The following is a 20,673-nucleotide window of genomic DNA, read 5'->3' on the forward strand; positions in this document are numbered from 1 at the left end:
GATCTTTTCATATAGAAAAGTACAAGCAAAAATTTATACTTTGCAGATTAGGTAAAATATTAAGAATAAGGTAAGCTCCACCGGGGAGCAGAAAGCCAGGAACAAATCCAGCCCTGGGAGCCAACCCAGTCCCGGAACACTGTTGGATCAGGACTGAGCCAATGACCAGATCCAGAGTCAGGGATCTCTACCAGAACAGGTCCAACTCCAAGCCAGGGACTTCTGCAGGAGGAGAACCAGACCAGGATTTACAGAAACAGATCAAAGCCAGCAGCCTAGGCCAAAGTAGGCCTGAGATAGCAAACTCCAAGGGAGCAGACCAAAGCACAGGAGCATTGAGCTATCTCCAGGAACAGGAGTAACCAATGGGGTAACTAGAACTGTGACACTGACTGTACCACGAGGAACAACCATCTTTGGATTCACTGGCACCTAGAAGATTATTCAACAGAATCTCAGACAGCCCCCACCACACCTATTAGAGGAAAAGATGAGTAGAAAAGGTAAGATCACACGCTACACCACAAAGAGCAACACAAGACCAGTAAAACCTAAAGACCCGACAAAAGCAAGACCTGAACAACCAAATATGGATGAGCCAGAAGAAAATGATATAAAAAATAACCTCAAAAGAATGTTTAAAATTCTTAAAGATGAAATGAGAAATTACCTTAAAGAAATGGAGGAAAAGACAAACAAAAAATAGGAAGATATCAGCAAATCACTTAAAACCAAGAAAAAGAACACTGAGATAGAAACAATAAAGAAAACACAAGTCGAAGGAATTATAGAAACAGAAATCATAAGAAAAAGATCAGGAACCACAAATGCAAGCATGACCAGCAGAATACAAGAAATGGAAGAGAGAATCTCAAGTGCTGAAGATACAATAGAGGAAATAGACTCATCAGTTAAAGAAAACGTTAAATCTAACAAAAGCTTAACCTTGATGGAAGGTTGAAGGGGGGAGGGGAGGGGAAAGGCAGGGAGCGGAGCAAAGAAAAATGTAAAACTCAATAAAAATAAAAAAAGAATAAGGTATCCTAGTTGCTCAAAAATTTTTTATTACATTTGTATTTACTTATTTGTGCAGTTGTGGGTAGGAGGTGGGGATTAACTGTGATAATCAGCTATGGTGGGAGGTGCCTTTACCCACTGAGCCATCATGTAGAATTCTCAATTAAAACAAAATAAAACTTGAGTTTTATTTATTTATATATGACAGGGCCTCACACTGTAGCTTACTTGGGCTTGGAAATCATTCTTCAGTCCAGGCTGGACTCAAATTATGTTGCTATAACTTCTGACCTTGTGCCGAGATTACATGCATGAGCCACCATGCTTGGCTCTAGAATCTTTGTTTTGTATCTCTTAAATACTCATTTTAATTTTATGTGTATGTGTGTGTCTGAGTATATGTATGTCTACCGTGTACATGCTGGAGGAACCTGCGGAGGTCAGAAGGAGTCATTTCCCCGGACCTGAATCTGCAGATGACTGCGAGTTGCCATGTGGGTTGCTGGGGTTGAAACCAAACGCTTTACAAGAGAAGTAAATATTCTTAACCACTGAACCATCTCTCCACTCATTGAAATTTTATTTTTAAGATGAAAAATGTTATTTGTGCACAGAGCTTTATCAACAAGAAGGAACTTAAGAGTTAAAAATTTCTTCTCTTTTAAGAAATGAAGGCCAGCAGGGTGGTCGGTATTGGCGCACGCCTTTAATCCCAGGATTCTAGAGTAGAGGAGGCAAACTGCTGTGAGTTCAATGCCAGCCTGGACTACAAGAACTAGTTCCAGGACAGGCTCCAAAGCAACACAGAGAAACCCTGTCTTGAAAAACCAAAAACCAAACCAAACCAAACCAAACCAACCAACCAAACAAAAGCCAAAAAAACATGACAGAAAAGTAGACAGCTGACAAGAAAACTAAGAAGAAAGGAAACAAGAGGAGACAAAAAATAGAAACTCCTACCTATAAATACTGGTACAGTTTATTTCTCAAAAACTGTGTGGGAAATTTGATGGTATATGATCCTATTTTGTTCTTTTACTGGATACAGAACCAGCTTTCCCTTGTGGTTAGGGGACAAGAGTTCTATATTCTGACATTGAAGATTAAAATGAAATTGAATACTTCATTTTTTTGGTTGTTTTGTGATACAGGGCTTCTCTGTGTAACAGTCTTGACTTGCTAGAATTCACTTTGTAGACCAGGCTGGCCCTGAATGTATAATCTGCCTGACTCTGCCTTCTGAGTGCTAAGATTAAAGACGTGCCCCATGAAGCCCAGCTTGAATACATCATTTCCTATTTGGGCCAGCAAATACAGGCAAATCACCTACAATCTACATCATAGAATGTAGATGGAGGTTTCTGGTCTGCCTCGTCCTGCAACCATTTAGTCCCAACGAAACACACATAGGCTTAGTATTAATTACATGCTCTTTGATCTATTAGCTAAGGTTTATTATTAACTAACTCTTATATCTTAAATTAACCCATTTCTATTATTTTATATCTTACCATGAGGCTTGTGGTTTGTTACCTCACATCCTATTTCTTTGGTAGCTACATGGTGTCTGCCTGACTGTGCCTTCTGTCTCCCTGCATTGTTTAGTTTTTTTTCTACCTAGCTATATTCTGCTCTGCCATAGGCCAAAGCAGTTTCTTTGCTAAGCAAATGGTAATAAAACATATTCACAGCATACAGAGGGGAATCTCACATCAATAGAAAGTTAATATGAACATGATGGTATCATGACAGAAGCCACTGTTCACATAAGTGTTCAAAAAGAGCCATCCATCCTACGTCAAGCTTTAAGATGGATACTAAAGTTTTTATTTTTTAAACTGCTGCAATTTGAGGGTGTCTATTAAGAGATCATATCCTAATCTATTCTAACTAGCACATATTACTTGGGTCTTTTTTATAGTTTGTTTAAATGATTTTTTTTTTTTTTTTTGAGACAGGGTTTCTCTGTGGTTTTGGAGCCTGTCCTGGAACTAACTCTTGTAGACCAGGCTGGTCTCGAACTCACAGAGATCCGCCTGCCTCTGCCTCCCGAGTGCTGGGATTAAAGGCGTGCGACACCACCGCCCGGCTAAATGATTTTATATCACTTACTATTACACAGTTTCTAAACTTAAGTATACAAGAAATCAGGTATTTACTCAGAAAAAACAACACTCAAATACAGAGAGCTGGTTCTCTCATCACTTTGTCACCTTGTTTCCACGGCCATCTGCAATGTACAACACACACTTTGCACACAAAGCAGCCGATAACAACCAACTAAAGGCCTAGGATCAACAGTATAGCTGCGACTTACAAATGAACCCAAGGGTAGTTTGGTCCCATCTATAAATCTGTTTGTCACTGTTGTCCTTAGCACAAATCATAAGACAAATGGAGGGTGCTTCTTGGCCTTTTGCTAAGATCAAGTGCAGATGAAAGACAGAGGCATCTCCATTACTAAATAATAATCAGTCATGTTATAAATTATAATTATAGTATAAGATTTATAATATAAGATGGGCTGTGGTGGTGCACATCTTTAATCCCAGCACTTGGGGGACAGAGGCAGGTGGATTTCTGTCAATTCAAGACTAGCCTGGTTTACTGAGTGAGTTCCAGGACAGCCATGGTGGTTACATAGAAAGACTCTGTTTCCAAAACAAAACAAAACAATTCCTATTATAATGCTTCCTGCTCATATATACATATGTGTATATAATGCCTCCTGCTCAAGAACAAGGTGACTTTAAAAATAAACTATGATTTAGATAGTGGTTATAAATCTGGGTTGAGACCCCTTTGGAGGTTGAACAACCTTTTCACAGAGGTCACCTAAGACCATCAGAAAACACAGATATTTACAGTTCGTAACAGCAAAATTATAGTAATGAAGTAGTGACAAAAATAATTTTATGGTTGGGGTATCCACAACATGAGGAACTGTATTAAAGGGTTATACCATTAGGAAAGTTGAGAACCACTGGTCTAGACAAACAGGTAAAACAAGGGTGGATTAGACAGACAAACATGAGATTCTCAAGAAGCAGGCACTTTCATCTGTCTCTCAACTGACTATATACTTAGCAAAAACTTCATAAACATTACATCTAAAACAATCCTGACAATTGGCCAGAAAGATGGTTGAATGGGTAAGGCAACTGCCACCAAGCTTAACAACCTGATTTAGATTCATCTCCTACTAGCTGTCCTCTGACCTTCACACATGTCATGGCATACTTACCCCCTCCACATACACATGAATAAATGTAACAAAATGTTTGTTTTCAATTCTGGTAATTAATAAGTAGCATCAAGCACACCCAATAGGTTTTCCAGGTCCTACAAAAAAACAATGTGAACAGAGTATGGTGGTACATGTCTATAACTGCACTTAGGAAGCTGAGGCAGGAAAACCTGCCTTCAAAACTAGCCAGAATTATAAAAGAAGTTCAAGGCCAGTCTGTCTCAAACAACAACAGAACAGAGAATGGGGCAGATAAAAACAAGATAATCACTTTAGTTCAATTTTCTATCAACTTTCACTTACCAGCAGGAAGATCATCTACTTTTGCTAGATCATTCTCTTCTACTCCAGGCATCCCTGCATCACCAATTCGTTTAGCTTGTTCTGCCCAAGTAACAAAATATGATACAATTATGTTTATATAAATCGAGAAAGTTTTGAAGGAAAGTAAAGACCAGTTTCTAAAGTCACAGGTTACAACTGAACAACTGTTTTTAGAACTTAGTTTTGTTTTGCTTTTGTCCTTTTAATTTTTAAAAAACACATACTTTCCTCAGAGTGTGTCTGTGCACGTGTGGCAGTAGGAAGGAGTAGGCACTTTCCGCCCACTCCTGAGGTGGGTCTCTTCTGTGTACTGCTGTGCTGCATTCACCAGGCTAGGGAACCTGAGTACTTCCAGAAAAATCTGTTTCTATCTCCCACCTCATCGTAGGAATTCTGAGACTGCAGAGGTATGCCACTATAATCAAGTTTTTTTTTTTTTAGATTTGTTTATTTATTATGTATACAACATTCTGGCCTGCATGTATGCCTGCAGAAGAGGGCACCAGATCTGATTACACATAGTTGTGAGCCACCATGTGGGTGCTGGGAATTGAACTCAGGACCTCTGGAAGAGCAGTCAGTGCTCTTAACCTCTGAGCCATCTCTTCAGCCCTATAATCAAGTTTTTAATGTAGATTTGAGGAACTGAACTCTGGTTGCCATACTTGCATAGCTAGTGCTTTTACCATCTGAGCCAACTCCCTGGCCCTGATACAGTTTTTTGTTGTTGTTGTTGTTTTTTTTTTTTTTTTTTTTTTTTGAGACACGTTTCTCCATGTAGCCTTGGCTGTACTGGAACTCGCCTCCTGAGTGCTGGGATTAAAAGTGTATGCCACTACTGCCCAGGAACACTTTTAACTAAAATATCTTACTTTTTACTCTTTGATCAAATGACCAAACTTTTAAACAATACAGACACTAAATCATCTCAAAACTAAAATCAAACACTGTTAATGACTGAACATACTTCAAAACAGGAAGAAATAGTCAGTATCCTATCAACAGAAAACAATAATATTACCTTTCCCATGTGGAACATGATTGCTTGAGGGGTCCTCATTCTTATTTGCGTCATTTTCAGCCATATTTGGAATATTTTTAGGGGCTACATGATCATTTATACCCAATTCTTTTCCATCATTTGATTGACTCTTGTGGGTCTCCTGCCAAAGATAAAGATTTAGTAACAGTATTTTCAGTTGTGAATTATTATTAATTTGTGTTGCATGCACACGTGGTGCCAGGCATATGGAAGTCTGAGGACAACTTGTATAAGTCATTTCTTTCCTTCCACTATGTGGGAATGGGGATCAACTCAGGTCATCAGGCTTATTGACAAGTACCCTTACCTACTGAACCATTTAAGGGCTACAAAAACATTTTAAAAAACAAAAACAAGTTTAAAAAGTTATTTTCCTTCTAATGTCATCACCTTTGTGTGAATGGATAACTTTTGAATAGTCTGTTTCCACCTCCTCCCTTTCTTCTTTTGAGACACAAGGTTATAGTTTATGTTGTTTAGGATTTCCTAAATAAGATAGACCAGGCCAGCTGCCTCTCATCCATCCATCCATCCATCCATCTATCTATCTATCTATCTATCTATCTATCTATCTATCTATCTATCTATCTATCCATCCATCCATCCATCCATCCATCCATCCATCCATCCATCCATTATGCATATAGTATTCTGCCTGCATGTGTCCTTGCAGGCCAGAAGAGGGCACCAGTTCTCATTATGGGTGCTTGTGAGCCACCATGTGGTTGCTGGGTATTGAACTCAGGACCTGTGGAGGAGCAGCCAGTGCCCTTAACTGCTGAGCTATTTCTCTAGCCCCAAGACAACTTTATTAAAACAGTGTTTGGTGATTTAGTGAGGGGACTCCTCATTGTTTTTAAGGAAAGTCTTTATTATGAAATTTATTTACTTATTTATTTTTGGTTTTTAGAGACAAGGTTTCTCTGTGTAGTGTTTGCTGTCCTAGAACTTGCTCTGAAGTCCATATCTGCATGCCTCTGCTTCGCAAGTACTGGGATTAAAGGCATGTGCCACCACCACCCAGCATGAAATAATTTTAATTTATAGAAAATTAATTGTTCCTCATTCAGTTTCTCCTAATGTTAAAATAGATATTACCATGCTAGACCTGTAAAACAAAGACAACAGTATAACTGGGCTGGAGGTGTGGCCCCATTGGTAGATTGCTTTCCTGCCATCCATAAAACGCTGGGTTGGATACCCTGAACTGCATAAGCAGGGTAGGGTAGCAGACATCTATAGTACCAGCACACAGGCGATAAAGGCAGGAAAATCATAAATTCAATGCCACTGTTGGCTACATTGGGAATTTAGGACTAGTCTGAGTCACACAAGACTCAGAAAAAAAGGCAAAAGAAAAAGATAAAATTATTATTATTATTATTAGCTAAACTTTTAGACTTCATGTAGATTTTTTTTAAACCAGTTTTCCCACCATGTCTTGCTTTTCTATCCAGATCTAACTCAGTATATATATACTACAAGGTGTTTCAGTCTTTAAGTCTTCTTATTCTCCTCTGGTCTGTCTAGACTTTCTGTCCTTATATCACAAAAACATAAAAATTTACCTATTAACACAGTGAATTTTTAGTAGTATCTCCACATCATGAAATAGTATTCTTTTAAATTTTCAACCCCAAGTTTTTTTTGTCAGTTATTTCTGTCAAAACAACAAAACTAATAAAACTTGACAAAAACTAATAAAAGCTTGCAATAAATGACACAGCACCACAGCAAGCCTATCTCCTTCCATTCACATCCCATTATACTCCTGCACACTTCCAGGGTCTCAATACTATCTTCTATACACTCAGGGACCACACAATGGCTGCCCACTCAAGCCTGCCTTCTTCCACTAGCTCATTCTCACGTTCTTCAAAGCAGAGGCAGACAACAGCAACTGTTTCCATCTGTAGACTGGAAAGTTGTGAGAAAGATGCAACACCCTCAATATTCTCACTGAAAAACTGAGGAAAAACAACAAAAAACCTGATATCATCCAGGACCACTTGCCAAGGTTTGCCCTGCAGTGAGCTAGGCCCTCCCATATCAATCATTAACTAAGAAAATGCACTATAGAGTGCCTACAAGTAATCTGACGGAAGTGTTTTCTTTTTTCTTCTTCTTCTCCCCCCAATCCCCACTCCCCAGGGTTTCTCTCCGTAGCTTTGGAGCCTGTTCTGGAACTTGCACTGTAGACTAGTTAGGTGGTGGTGTGGTGGTGGTGGTGCACGCCTTTAATCCCAGCACCCAGAGGAAGGTCAATCTCTGTGAGTTTGAGGACAAACTGGTCTACAAGAGTTAGTTCTAGGACAAGCTCCAAAGCTACAGAGAAACCCTGTCTCGAAAAACAAACAAAAACCCTGATATCCTTGACTTTTAGTCCTTATATATTACCAAAGAACAAAAGAAATATTTTTCATTATTGAGTTATGCTTTACTTTTAATTCTAAGATTTTATACAAACCACATTTAATCAACTGAGATTAAAGAGTATAAAAAACCCTCATGTCCATAATGGTTAGTGATATTCAGAAAAATTTCCTCTATTTCTATTTACTTTTTTTTCTCGTTTTTTCATGACAGGGTTTTCCTGTCTAACAAACAGTAACAGTTTTGGCTGTTCTGGAACTCACTTTGTAGACCAAATTGGCCTTGAACTCACAGAGATCACGCGCGTCTGTCTCCCTGAGTGCTGGGATTAAAGTCATGTACCACTACGCCCAGCTAGTATCCTCTATTTCTATAATGACCTTTATGATAGCTCAACTCAAAATGAATAAATAGAATTTGCTGACTCAAAATGTACCAGTGAGGGTTGGGTATGTAGCTCATCATAACATATACTTGGCATACAGAAGTCACAGATCTGACCCATAGTACTTTAAGAAAATACAAGCCAAACTTAGTTATGCAGTGTCTAGTTGTGTCTTTCTGTTTTAAGACAGGGTGCCAGACTACTAGAAACTAATAAGAAAAATCTTGACAATTATGTTCTGCTTTCTGAAGCTGGGTGTCGGTGCCATCCATCTGTAACCCACCACTTGAAATGCTGAGGTGAAGGGATTGGGAGCTCAAGGCCAATTTGGGCTACACAGTAAGATAATGTCTCAAGAAGAAGTAAGCGATGAAGAAAAGGAGGGAGAGAAAAGGGAAGTTTTCTTTTCAGGAAAAAGCCATTCACCTTAAAATCTAATATTAACAACAATAATAAAGACCATAATAATAATAATGATAATAATAATAATGATAATTTGCCTAGCATGTGCAAGGCCATAAGTTCCATATCTAGCCATAAGAAAAAATAAGCAAGTTGAGATATTTTTAGACACCCACTCTACTCAGCTAATACACAACTTTTTTTAAACTTAAGCAGGCTAGAATACTTAATATGTTATGACAAAAGCATATCTACTTCTAAATTACATATATTACAACTAAAACATGTATTGTTTAGATATTTATTTTTAATTTACCTTTTGTTCCTGCAAAAACTGATCTGCTAATTTTTTTATATTTTCTTCATGTTGTGCTCTTAATTCCTTGATCTGCTGTCCACACTGAAAACTAAATTAGAAAGTCATTCTTTTAGACTCCATTGGACTGAGTTCTCCAAGTCTGTCCAGAAGCTGGCACATACGTTTAGAAAGACAAAACATTGGTCAGTAGAGAAGAGTAGAAAAGAGAAACAGTGAAATGCAGTCAGAATCAGAACAGTTGACTCTTTAACGGGGAAAAGGAATACTGCTAACGTTAACTGGAAAAAAAAAATCAAGAAACAAAACCAGAAATCAGACAGATACAAAGCAATCCTTTCTCAAGTGTTTTACAGCCCATAGCTCAGGCATGTTCCTAGCTCTTATAACTTGAATTAACCCACGTCTATTGATCTGTGTTCTATCACGGGGCAATACCTCTTTTTCATCTTGTACCTCATGCTTCCTCTCTGTGTTTCCTGTGTGCCTCAATTATCTCCTACTTCTCTCTGCCCAGAACTCCCCCTACAGCTCTTGCCTAGGTATTGATCGTTCAGCTTTTTATTACACCAATCAGAGCAATATATCTTTACACAGTATAAAAATATCCCACAATAGTACTTTAAACACCACAATACAAGTTTATAGCAAGGAATAAAGAGAAGGAAGAAACAGTACAGTATCAGAAAATTGAAGACAGATAAAAAATGGTGACTTTCTAATGGACAAGTAGTCAAAGGCTACAAATAGACAGTGTTGCAAATAGAAACAAGCACTTAATGAAAACAGACATATATTAATGCTCATATAATTATTGCAAATTAAACTTCCTATCTGGATATACTTGCACTGCTTTATGCTTACATTTCCCGAATTAAAATTAAACTATAAACAATACTGGTAGGGCTATGAGAAAATATTCACATTATAAACTAGCATAATTATTTAGAAAGCAATCTTTCATTTATGTTACATAGCAGCTAACTGATGAAAACATTTTTAGTGAATGTATGTTTGTGAGTATATACTAGTGAAATATTAAGAGGGGACAATCTCTTACATAAAAATTAATAAAATGACAGAGCTACAGTATTGAAAACAGCTTGATATTGGCATAAAAACAGAGAAGTCGACTAATGGAATCGAATAGAAGACCCTGACTTTAACCCACAAACCTATGAACACCTGATTTTTGATAAAGGAGCTAAAAGTATACAATGGAAAAAAGAGAGCATCTTCAACAAATGGTGCCGGCAAAACTGGATGTCAATCTGTAGAAGAATGAAAATAGATCCATATCTATCACCATGCTCAAAACTCAAGTCCAAATGGATTAAAGACCTCAATATCAGTCTGAACACACTGAACCTGATCGAAGAGAAAGTGGGACGTACTCTACAACACATGGGCACGGGAGAACACTTCCTACGTGTAACCCCAGCAGAACAGACATTAAGGCCATCATTGAATAAATGGGACCTCCTGAGACTGAGAAGCTTCTGTAAAGCAAAGGACACTGTCACTAAGACAAAAAGGCAACCCACTGACTGGGAGAAGATCTTCACCAACCCCGCAACTGACAAAGGTCTGATCTCCAAAATATATAAAGAACTCAAGAAACTAGACCATAAAAGGCTAATCAACCCAATTAAAAAATGGGGCACTGAGCTGAACAGAGAATTCTCAACAGAAGAAGTTCAAATGGCCAAAAGACATTTAAGGTCATGCTCAACTTTCTTAGCGATCAGGGAAATGCAAATCAAGACAACTTTAAGATACCATCTTACACCTGTTAGAATGGCTAAAATAAAAAACACCAATGATAGCCTTTGCTGGAGAGGTTGTGGAGAAAGGGGTACACTCATCCATTGCTGGTGGGAATGCAAACTTGTGCAACCACTTTGGAAAGCAGTGTGGCGGTTTCTCAGGAAAGTCGGAACCAACCTACCCCTGGACCCAGCAATACCACTCTTGGGAATATACCCAAGAAATGCCCTATCATACAACAAAAGTATATGCTCAACTATGTTCATAGCAGCATTGTTTGTAATAGCCAGAACCTGGAAACAACCTAGATGCCCTTCAATGGAAGAATGAAGAAAGTATGGAATATATACATATTAGAGTACTACTCAGCAGTAAAAAACAATGACTTCTTGAATTTTGCATGCAAATGGACAGAAATAGAAAACACTATCCTGAGTGAGGTAAGCCAGACCCAAAAAGAGGAACATGGGATGTACTCACTCATATTTGGTTTCTAGCCATAAATAAAGGACATTGAACCTATAATTCGTGATCCTAAAGAAGCTAAATAAGAAGATGAACCCAAAGAAAAACATATAGGCATCCTCCTGAATATTAACCTTCATCAGGCGATGAAAGGAGACAGAGACCCACATTGGAGCACCGGACTGAAATCTCAAGGTCCAAATCAGGAGCAGAAGGAGAGAGAGCATGAGCAAGGAATTTAGGACCGCGAGGGGTGCATGCACACACTGAGACAATGGGGATGTTCTATCAGGAACTCACCAAGGCCAGCTGGCCTGGGTCTGAAAAAGCATGGGATAAAACCGGACTCGCTGAACATAGCGGACAATGAGGACTACTGAGAACTCAAGAACAATGGCAATGGGTTTTTGATCCTACTGCACGTACTGGCTTTGTGGGAGCCTAGGCAGTTTGGATGCTCACCTTACTAGACCTGGATGGAGGTGGGTGGTCCTTGGACTTCCCACAGGGCAGGGAACCCTGATTGCTCTTCGGGATGACGAGGGAGGGGGACTTGATCGGGGGAGGGGGAGGGAAATGGGAGGCGGCGGTGGGGAGGAGGCAGAAATCTTTAATAAATAAATAAAAATAAAATGTTTTTGGTTGTTCAAAAAAATTAATAAAATGGAACATTCTAAAATTATTTATTTTACTCTACCATTATTATTGCTGTTACATAGTTGTATGATGTATGTCTATATAACTACTTGTGGACATGTGAGTGCCAGAGTACACATGGTACACATGTAGATGTTAGAGGACTTTAGTCCTCTCTTTTCCATGGCAGGATCCAGGGATCACACTAAGGAGGTCAGACTAGCACAGCAAGTGCCTTTTACTCACTAAGCCATCTTGTTGCCCAAGAAATACCAAGGAAAGCAAAAATTTCTACAATGGTTCCACAAATTGTAGAAACTAAGTTTTGATAAACTGATAAGCTAAAGAAAATATTATAGCTCACTGTTTTAGTCTTCAATCCTGTAGACATATGGAAAAACACTGAATACTGGCAGTATAAATACATATATACATTATACATAGGTAATAACAGTAGTAAGAAGTCAGAAACAGATAAACTGTTGAGCCTAACCTCTGGTGTATAGACCTAAAGAAAAACCTTTACTATAAAGCTGCTTTAAAGCATACGGCCCTAAGAACTTCCCCATCTCTTCACCATGAGAGATGTGCATGAGGGGCAGGAGCGCACAGCAGAAGCATGAGCAGAAATCCCCTTAGCTATTTTGAAGACAGGCCCCAGGGTTCTTTTCATCTTCTAGAAGTCCCTCAAAAAGAAGGACTCTCAGTTCTTTCCATTTCCAATTCAACAAAACCTGCCGTTAGTAGGATTTTCCTGTTTTACAATCTAGAAAGACCTAATACATCACATAAGAGACGTTTTCATAGTGTTGAACATATCAAGATGAAAGAGTATGGCTTTCCAAGAGCCTCTGAAAGACAAGATAAAGAAAACGAGAGAGAAAAGAGCAGAGGACAGAAGGAAGAAGTGAATTATGTACAAACACTAGATAAACACTTGTGACAGGCTACTGCATGCAGCATCTTACCTCTCATATTCTAACCTCTTCACAAGGTATGTGCTATTTTTCCTGTAGTCCTGAAGCTGGTCTTCTTGTCGAAGAAACTCCTGACGAAGTTCAGCCAGTTGTTCTAGCCATACAAGGGGAAGAACCATGGAATAATTAAATTTACTTACTGTAATACTTTCTAATGAAAATCTATGGAGTAGTCTTTTAATTATGCACATTTTCTTTAAAAACTATTTATTTATTTATTAATTTAATATCAAATCCCATTTCCCCTTCCTTCTTACTCCCCTCCCCCCTCCCATTCATTCCTCAGAGAGGTTAAGGCCTCCCCTGGGAACTCAACTATGACTGTCTTGTCCCCTCACTGAGGCAAGACCAAGGTCCTCGCCTCCATGCCTAGGCTGAATCATGCCCCATTCAGAGATACCAATTGCTTCTTATGAGCAGGTCATTCCTGGGTAAAAGGATATTAGGTAGAAACTGTGTACTTTCAATGTCTACTTATGTCATAAATGAAAATTTCATTCATAAATGTACTTTTCTAATATCAGCCTTTAAGAATCATGCCTTGCTTTTTTGTTGTTGTTGTTGTTTTTTTTTTTTTTTGTTTTTCGAGACAGGGTTTCTCTGTAGCTTTGGAGCCTGTCCTGGAACTAGCTCTTGTAGACCAGGCTGGCCTCGAACTCCCAGAGATCCACCTGCCTCTGCCTCCCGAGTGCTGGGATTAAAGGCGTGCGCCACCACCGCCCGGCCTCATGCCTTGCTTTTACAGAAGTTCAAAGTTTCATTTTTGTTTTTTTCTTTTTGGTTTTTCAAGACAGGGTTTCTCTGTAGCTTTGGTGCCTGTCCTGGAACTAGCTCTTGTAGACCAGGCTGGCCTTGAACTCACATAGATTCACCTGCCTCTGCTTCCTGAGTGCTGGGATTAAAGGCGTGTGCCACCACCGCCCGGCTCAAAGTTTCTCTTAATTATAATTTGAAATGCACCACACTCACACACACACACACACACACACAACATAAATAAATACTTAGGTATTCCGTTTCATGACTCTTTTGGCTAAATACTTCCTAAAAACAAAATGGCCATAAAATGTTTCATTAGATGTCCATTTTGAGAACATTAAAGTTTTACATTTCCGTCTGCTAAAATTATGTTTCTGAGGTTTTGATACCAATAAAAACTGGCTTCATTTCCTTGGTCCTGAGGCCAGAACACTTGTTAATTGTAGAGTTTTTTTCTAATTATCCAATCAACAGCAGCCTTCCATTAAAGCAAGCACTCAAACATCTAAATATATATCCTATAGGTTTTCTTGGGGGGGAGACAAATTTCTTTCTTTTCAAAATCTGCATAATTTTTCTTTCTGTTTTTATTCAGCTATGTATTTTTTTTTTGTCTGCTCCCCTTACTTTCTCCCCCTCTCCCACCCTCTCCCACGAACACCAAACACCCAATTTACTCAGGAGATCTTGTCTTTTCTCTATGTCCCATGTAGATTAGATCCATGTATGTCTCTCTTAGGGTCCTCATTGTTGTCTACATTCTCTGGGGTAGTGAAGTGTAGACTGGTTTTTCTTTGATTCATGTCTAAAATTCACTTATGAGTGAGTATATATGATATTGTCTTTATGGGTCTGGGTTACCTCACTCAATATGACGTTTTCTAGATACATCCATTTGACTACAAATTTTAAGATGTCATTATTTTTTCCTCTGTGTAGTATTCCACTGTGTAAATGTACCACATTTTCTCTATCCACTCTTCTGTGAGGGGCATTTAGGTAGTTTCCAGGTTCTGGCTACGACAAACAATGCTGCTATAAACATAGCTGAACACATGTCCTTGTGGTATCATTGAGCATCCTTTTGGTATATACCCAAAAGTGGTACTGCTGGGTCTTGAGGTAGGTTCTTTCCTAATTTTCCGAGAAATCTCCATACTGATTTCCATAGTGGCTGTACCAGTTTGCATTCCTACCAGCAATGCAGGAGTGTTCCCTTTACCCCACATCTTCTCTAGCATAAGCTGTTTCATCAGTGATTTTGATCTTGGCTATTCTGACAGGTGTAAGATGGAATCTCAGAGTTGTTTTGATTTGCATTTCTTTGAAGGCTAAGGATGTAGAGCATTTCCTTAAATGTCTTTCAGTCATTTTAGACTTTTCTGTTGAGAGTTTTCCGTTTAGGTCTATACTCCATTTTTTATTGGATTATTTGATCTTTTGATGACCAATTTCTTGAGTTCTTTGTGCATTCTGGAGATCATCCCTCTGTCCAATATGGGGAAGATCTTTTCCCAATCTAAAGGCTGACATTTTGTCTTGTTGACCATGTCCTCTGTTTTACAGAAGCTTCTCGGTTTCAGGAGGTCCAATTGATTAACTGTTGCTCTCAGTGTCTGTGCTACTGGGATTATATTTAGGAAGTGGTCTCCTGTGCCAATGCGTTCAAGTGTACTTCCCACTTTCTCTTCTATGAGGTTCAGTGTAGTTAGATTTATTTTGAGGCCTTTGGTCCATTTGGACTTGAGTTTTGTGCATGGTGATAGATATGGGTCTATTTTCATTCTTCTACATGTTGATATGCAGTTATGCCAGTACCATTTGTTGAATATGCCTCTTTTTTCCCATTTTATGGTTTTTTTTTTTTTTTTTTTGCTTGTCAAAAAATCAGGTGTTCATAGGTGTGTGGATTGATATCTGGGTCTTTGATTTGATTTGATTGGTCCTCCTGTCTGTTTTTATGCCAATACAAGGCTATTTTCATTACTGTAGCTCTATAGTAAGTTTCTGGAGGGATGGTGATCCCTCCAGAAGTTCCTTTATTGTACAGAATTGTTTTGGCTATCCTGTGTTTTTGCTTTTCCATATGAGTTGAGGACCGTTCTTTCAAGGTCTGTGAAGAATTTTGCTAGGATTTTGATGGGCATTCTATTGAATCTTTAGATTGCTTTTGGTAGATTGTCATTTTTACTACGTTAATTCTACCTACCCAAGAGCATGGGAGATCTTTCCATTTTCTGGTGTCTTCAATTTCTTTCTTCAAAGATTTAAAGTTCTTGTCATACAGGTCTTCTACTTGTTTGGTTAGAGTTACTCCAAGATATTCTATGTTATTTGTGACTATTGTGAAGGGTGATGTTTCTCTGAATATTTTCTCAGCCATTTATCATCTGTATAAAGGAGGGCTACTGATTTTTTTCGAGTTAAGTTTACATTATTGAAGGTGTTTATGAGTTGTAGGAGTTCCTTGGTAGACTTTTTGAGGTCACTTATGTAAATTATCATCAGCAAGTAGTTAAGAGTTTGACCTGTTCTTTTTAAATTTGTATCCTTGATCTTTTGTTGTCTTATTTCTCTAGCTAGAAACTCAAGTACTATATTGAATAGATATGGAGAGAGTGGACAGCTTTGTCTTGTTCCTATTTTAGTGGAATGGTTGTAAGTTTCTCTCCATTTAGTTTGATGTTGGCTGTTGGCTTGCTGTATATTGCCTTTATTATGTTGAGGTATATTCCTTGTATTCTGTTCTCTCCAAGACCTTTATCATGAAGGGATGTTGTATTTTGTTGAAGTCTTCTTCATCATCTAATTAGATGATCATGTGTTTTTTTTTTTCAGTTTGTTTATATGGTGGATTATATTGGCAGATTTTCATATGTTGAACCATCCCTGCATCTGTGGGATGAAGCCTACTAGGTCATGGTGTATGATTTTTCTGATGTGTTCTTGGATTCGGTTTGCCAGTATTTTATTCAGTATTTTTGCATCAATGTTCATGAGGAAGATTGGCCTGTAATTCTCTTTCTTAGTAATGTCTTTCTATGGTTTGGGTATCAGGCTAATTGTAGTCTCATTAAAAAGTTTGGCTATGTTCCTTCTGTTTCTATTGTATTGAACACTGTGAGAAGTACTGGTATTAGTTCTTTGAAAATCTTGTAGAATTCTGCACTGAAACCATCTGGTCCTAGGTTTTTTTTTTGATTGGGAGACTTTTGATGACTGTTTCTATTTCTTTGCGGTTATAGGTCTATTTAATTTGCCTATCTGGTCTTGATTTAATCCTGGTAAATGATATTTATTGAGAAAGTTGTTCATTTTCTTTAAGTTTTCCAATTTTGTGAAGTACAGGTTTTCAAAGTATGACTTGATGATTTTCTGGATTTCCTCCATGTCTGCTGTTATGTCCCCTTTTTCCATTTCTGAATTTGTTAATTTTGGATATTCTGTCTCTTTTTGGTTAGATTGGATAAAGGTTTGTCTATTTTGTTGATTTTTTTCAAAGAACCAACTCTTTGTCTCATTGATTCTTTGTATTGTTTTCTTTGTTTCTATTTTGTTGACTTCAGCTCTCACTTTGATTATTTCCTGCCGTCTAGTTCTCTTAGGTGAGTTTGTTTCCTTTTGTTCTAAAGTTTTCAAATGTTCTGTTAATTCACTAGTGTGGGATTTTTTTCCAGCTTCTTTATGTAGGCCTTTAGTGCTATGAACTTTCCTCTTAACACCGCTTTTATTGTGTCCCATAAATTTGGGTATGTTGTGTGGTCATTTTCACTGAATTTTAGGAAGTCTTTAATTTCCCCTTTTATTTTTTCCTTGACCCATTGATGATTCAGGTGAGCACTGTTTAATTTCCATGTGTTTGTGGGCTTTCTGGAATTAGTGTTGCTGTTGAATTCTAATTTTAAGCCATGGTGACCGGATAAGATACATGGGGTTATTTCAAGTTTTTTTGAAGTTTGTTTTGTTACCAAGCATGTGGTCAATTTTTTGAGAAGGTTCCATGAGGTGCTGAGAAGGAGCTATGTTCTTTTAAGTTTTAATGGGATATTCTATAGATGTCTGTTAAGTTAATTTGAGTCATAACTTCTGTTAGTTCCCTTATTTCTCCTTTAAGTTTCTGTCTGGTAGACCTGTACAGTGGTGAGAGTGTGGTGTTGAAATTTCCCACTATTAGTATATGGGGTTTAATGTGTGATTTAAGTTTTAGTAGTGTTTCTTTACATATGAGGGTACCCTTGTATTTGGGGCATAGATGTTCAGTATTGAGATTTCCTCTTGATGGAGTTTTCCATTCCATATGAAATGTCCTTTTTTGTCTATTTTGATTGGTTTTAGTTTGAAATCATATATTGCTCGCTTTGGAAGCTACTTGATTATACTTCCCACTGCCCTGCCTGCTGCTCAAGTAATATTATCTCCCTTCTCAGGCCTTTGATAGGGTTGAAGATTAGATAGTCGTAGTTACCGTAGTTATCGTCCTCTTATGATCTAGCCAAGCCATTTCCTATACAAGATTTAGATTCCATAGGATACAATGTTTATTAAAACATTTAGCATATGTTCCTTGCTAAATATTGTTTATGGTGATTGTAATTCTAATCTTATTCTTAATATTTGTTCCTAACGTATATTGTTTTGTATTGGGTTTAGAATATCTTACTTAAACAAAAGGGGGAGGTGCTGCGGGAGCTCCTTCCGCTCCTTCAGCCAATGGACTCTAAGATACCAGCCCACTTGGGCATGGTCTCGTCTGCTTTAAAAAGCAGCAGTAGCCTGTAGTCGTGTGCTTGTTCTTTTGCTTCCAGCTCTTCAGGCTACTAGACTCCTTTCCTGATTGCGCAGAGGGCTGTTGTCTGGGACGGTGATCTGTAAGTTTTTTCCCTTCATAACCATTCTATTAATCATAATTCCAAACTGGTGTGGGATTGTTTGTGACTTACGCCTTCAGTTAATCTTTGGCATAGCTCTTCAGGAGTCATTCACCTTTGTTGTTTTTGTTATTTATTTTGTGTTCCTGAGTGTTTGTCTGCACCACATGTGTGTAGGAGCCCTTGGAAGTCAGAAGAGGTGTTAGATCTCTTTCACCTGGAGTTACAGATGGCTATGAGTGGCCATGTAGGTGTTATGAATCAAATCTGGGACCTCTACAAGAGCACTAAGTACTCTTAACTGCCAAACCATCTCTCTAGCCCTTCTCCTTAGATTTTTGGAGACAAGATCTTTCACTTCACTGGGGATCACTAAGTAGACTAGGCTGGCTGGTCAATAAGCTCCAGGGCTTACTGAGCCCTTCTTCATTATGTTTATACTGTGCCTCATGTAAGGAATGCTGAGATGACGCCAGTTCTCAAAATTAAACTTCTTCTGCCAAGTCTAAAACCTACTATTCATCCAAACTGTAGAAACATGTTTGCTTTTATTTTTAAAAGATTTACTATGTATACAGTGTTCTGTCTGCATGTCTGTCTGTAGGCCAGAAGAGGGCACCAGATCTCATTACAGATGGTAGTGAGCCACCATGTGCTTGCTGGGAAGTGAACTCAGAACCTCTGGAATAGTTGCCAGTGCTCTTAATCGCTGAGGGATTGCTTTAGATCTAGAAACAGGTTTTTAACCTCTCATCTAACAAATAACTCCCATTCTGCTCTACAAAGCTTGAGTTTCTGACTCAACTTTCTCAAATTCTAAAATTATCCATACTGCTTCATCGTTGGGACACCAGAAATTTCAAACATCACACATTTTCCAACTTTGCCTTTTTTTTTTTTTTTTTTTTTTTTTTTTTTTACATTTTTCTTTGGCTTCAACTTTGAAGTCTATATTTACTTCTCTTTTACCAACCATGTTCCAGCAGGTCCATGTTAACAGAACACTTGAATGTTTCAATAGGATTCAAACTTAAGTTCTTAGATGCATCCTGCATTGTATTACTTGCAATGGTCTTTTAAAAAAAATATTTATTTATTTATTATGTATACAATATTCTGTCTGTGTGTATGCCTGAAGGCCAGAAGAAGGCACTAGACCCCATTACAGATGGTTGTGAGCCACCAAGTGGTTGCTGGGAATTGAACTCAGGACCTTTGGAAGAGCAGGCAATGCTCTTAACCTCTGAGCCATCTCTCCAGCCCCTTACAATGGTCTTGCAGTCTCACTTATTTTTTTTTTTTTTTTTGAGACAGGGTCTCTCCACGTAACTCTGAATTCAGTGATCCATCTGCTTCTGCCCTAAGTGTTGAGCTTCTGGTTTTTTGTTTTGTTTTGAATTTTGTTTTTGAGGCAGGGTTTCTCTGTGCAGCCCTGGCTGTCCTGGAACTCACTCTGTAGACCAGGCTGTCCTCAAACTCAGAGATCCACTTGTCTCTGCCTTCTAAGTGCTGGGATTAAAGGTGTACGCCATCACCACCTGGCTATACTATATTTCCTTAATATGAGCTTAAAGTGAAGCTGCTACTGTGGTCACTATTATAAGATTCCTGGGGTGCCAGATTTAGTGCTGCATGCCTATATGCCTGCACCCACTGTAAGTTTAAAGCTAGTCTTCGTTACATAGAAAGACCTTAACTTTAAAAAAAATTATTGAGCCTGGCTCCCAACTGCCTGGCTAGCTTATACCCCGAAATAGCAACACATAAATTGTATTCACTTAAACACTGCCTGGTCCATCAGTTCCAGCCTCTTATTGGCTAATTCTCACATCTTGCTTTAACCCATATTTAGTAATCTGTGTAGCACCATGAGGTGGTGGCTTACCGGGAAAGATCCTAACCTACGTTTGTCTCGGGTTGGAGAATCATGGCGTCTGCCTGTCTCTGCTTTCTTCCTCCCATAATTCTGTTCTGTCTTCCCCACCTACCTATGTTCTGACCTATCAGGCCAAGCAGTTTTCTTTATTAATTAACCAATGAAAGCAACAGATAGATAGAAGACCCTCTTATATCAAAGTCCAGAGAGCAAACACTG

General features: G+C 38.4%; 1 protein-coding gene across 2 annotated transcripts in view; it reads right to left on the minus strand.

The window, feature by feature from the left end:
• Golm2 (golgi membrane protein 2) overlaps positions 1-20,673 on the minus strand; it is an 81,738-nt gene that overhangs the window by 31,619 nt on the left and 29,446 nt on the right. For both annotated transcript variants that reach the window (XM_057781736.1, XM_057781735.1), the window contains exons 3-6: positions 12,943-13,045; positions 9,107-9,197; positions 5,610-5,751; positions 4,568-4,648 (exon numbers count right to left, since the gene is read on the minus strand). In XM_057781736.1, coding sequence (XP_057637719.1) covers positions 4,568-4,648; positions 5,610-5,751; positions 9,107-9,197; positions 12,943-13,045 — 417 coding nt within the window. The remainder of the gene's footprint in view (positions 1-4,567; positions 4,649-5,609; positions 5,752-9,106; positions 9,198-12,942; positions 13,046-20,673) is intronic.

Source organism: Chionomys nivalis, chromosome 9, assembly GCF_950005125.1.
Source record: "Chionomys nivalis chromosome 9, mChiNiv1.1, whole genome shotgun sequence".
NCBI lineage: Eukaryota > Metazoa > Chordata > Mammalia > Rodentia > Cricetidae > Chionomys > Chionomys nivalis.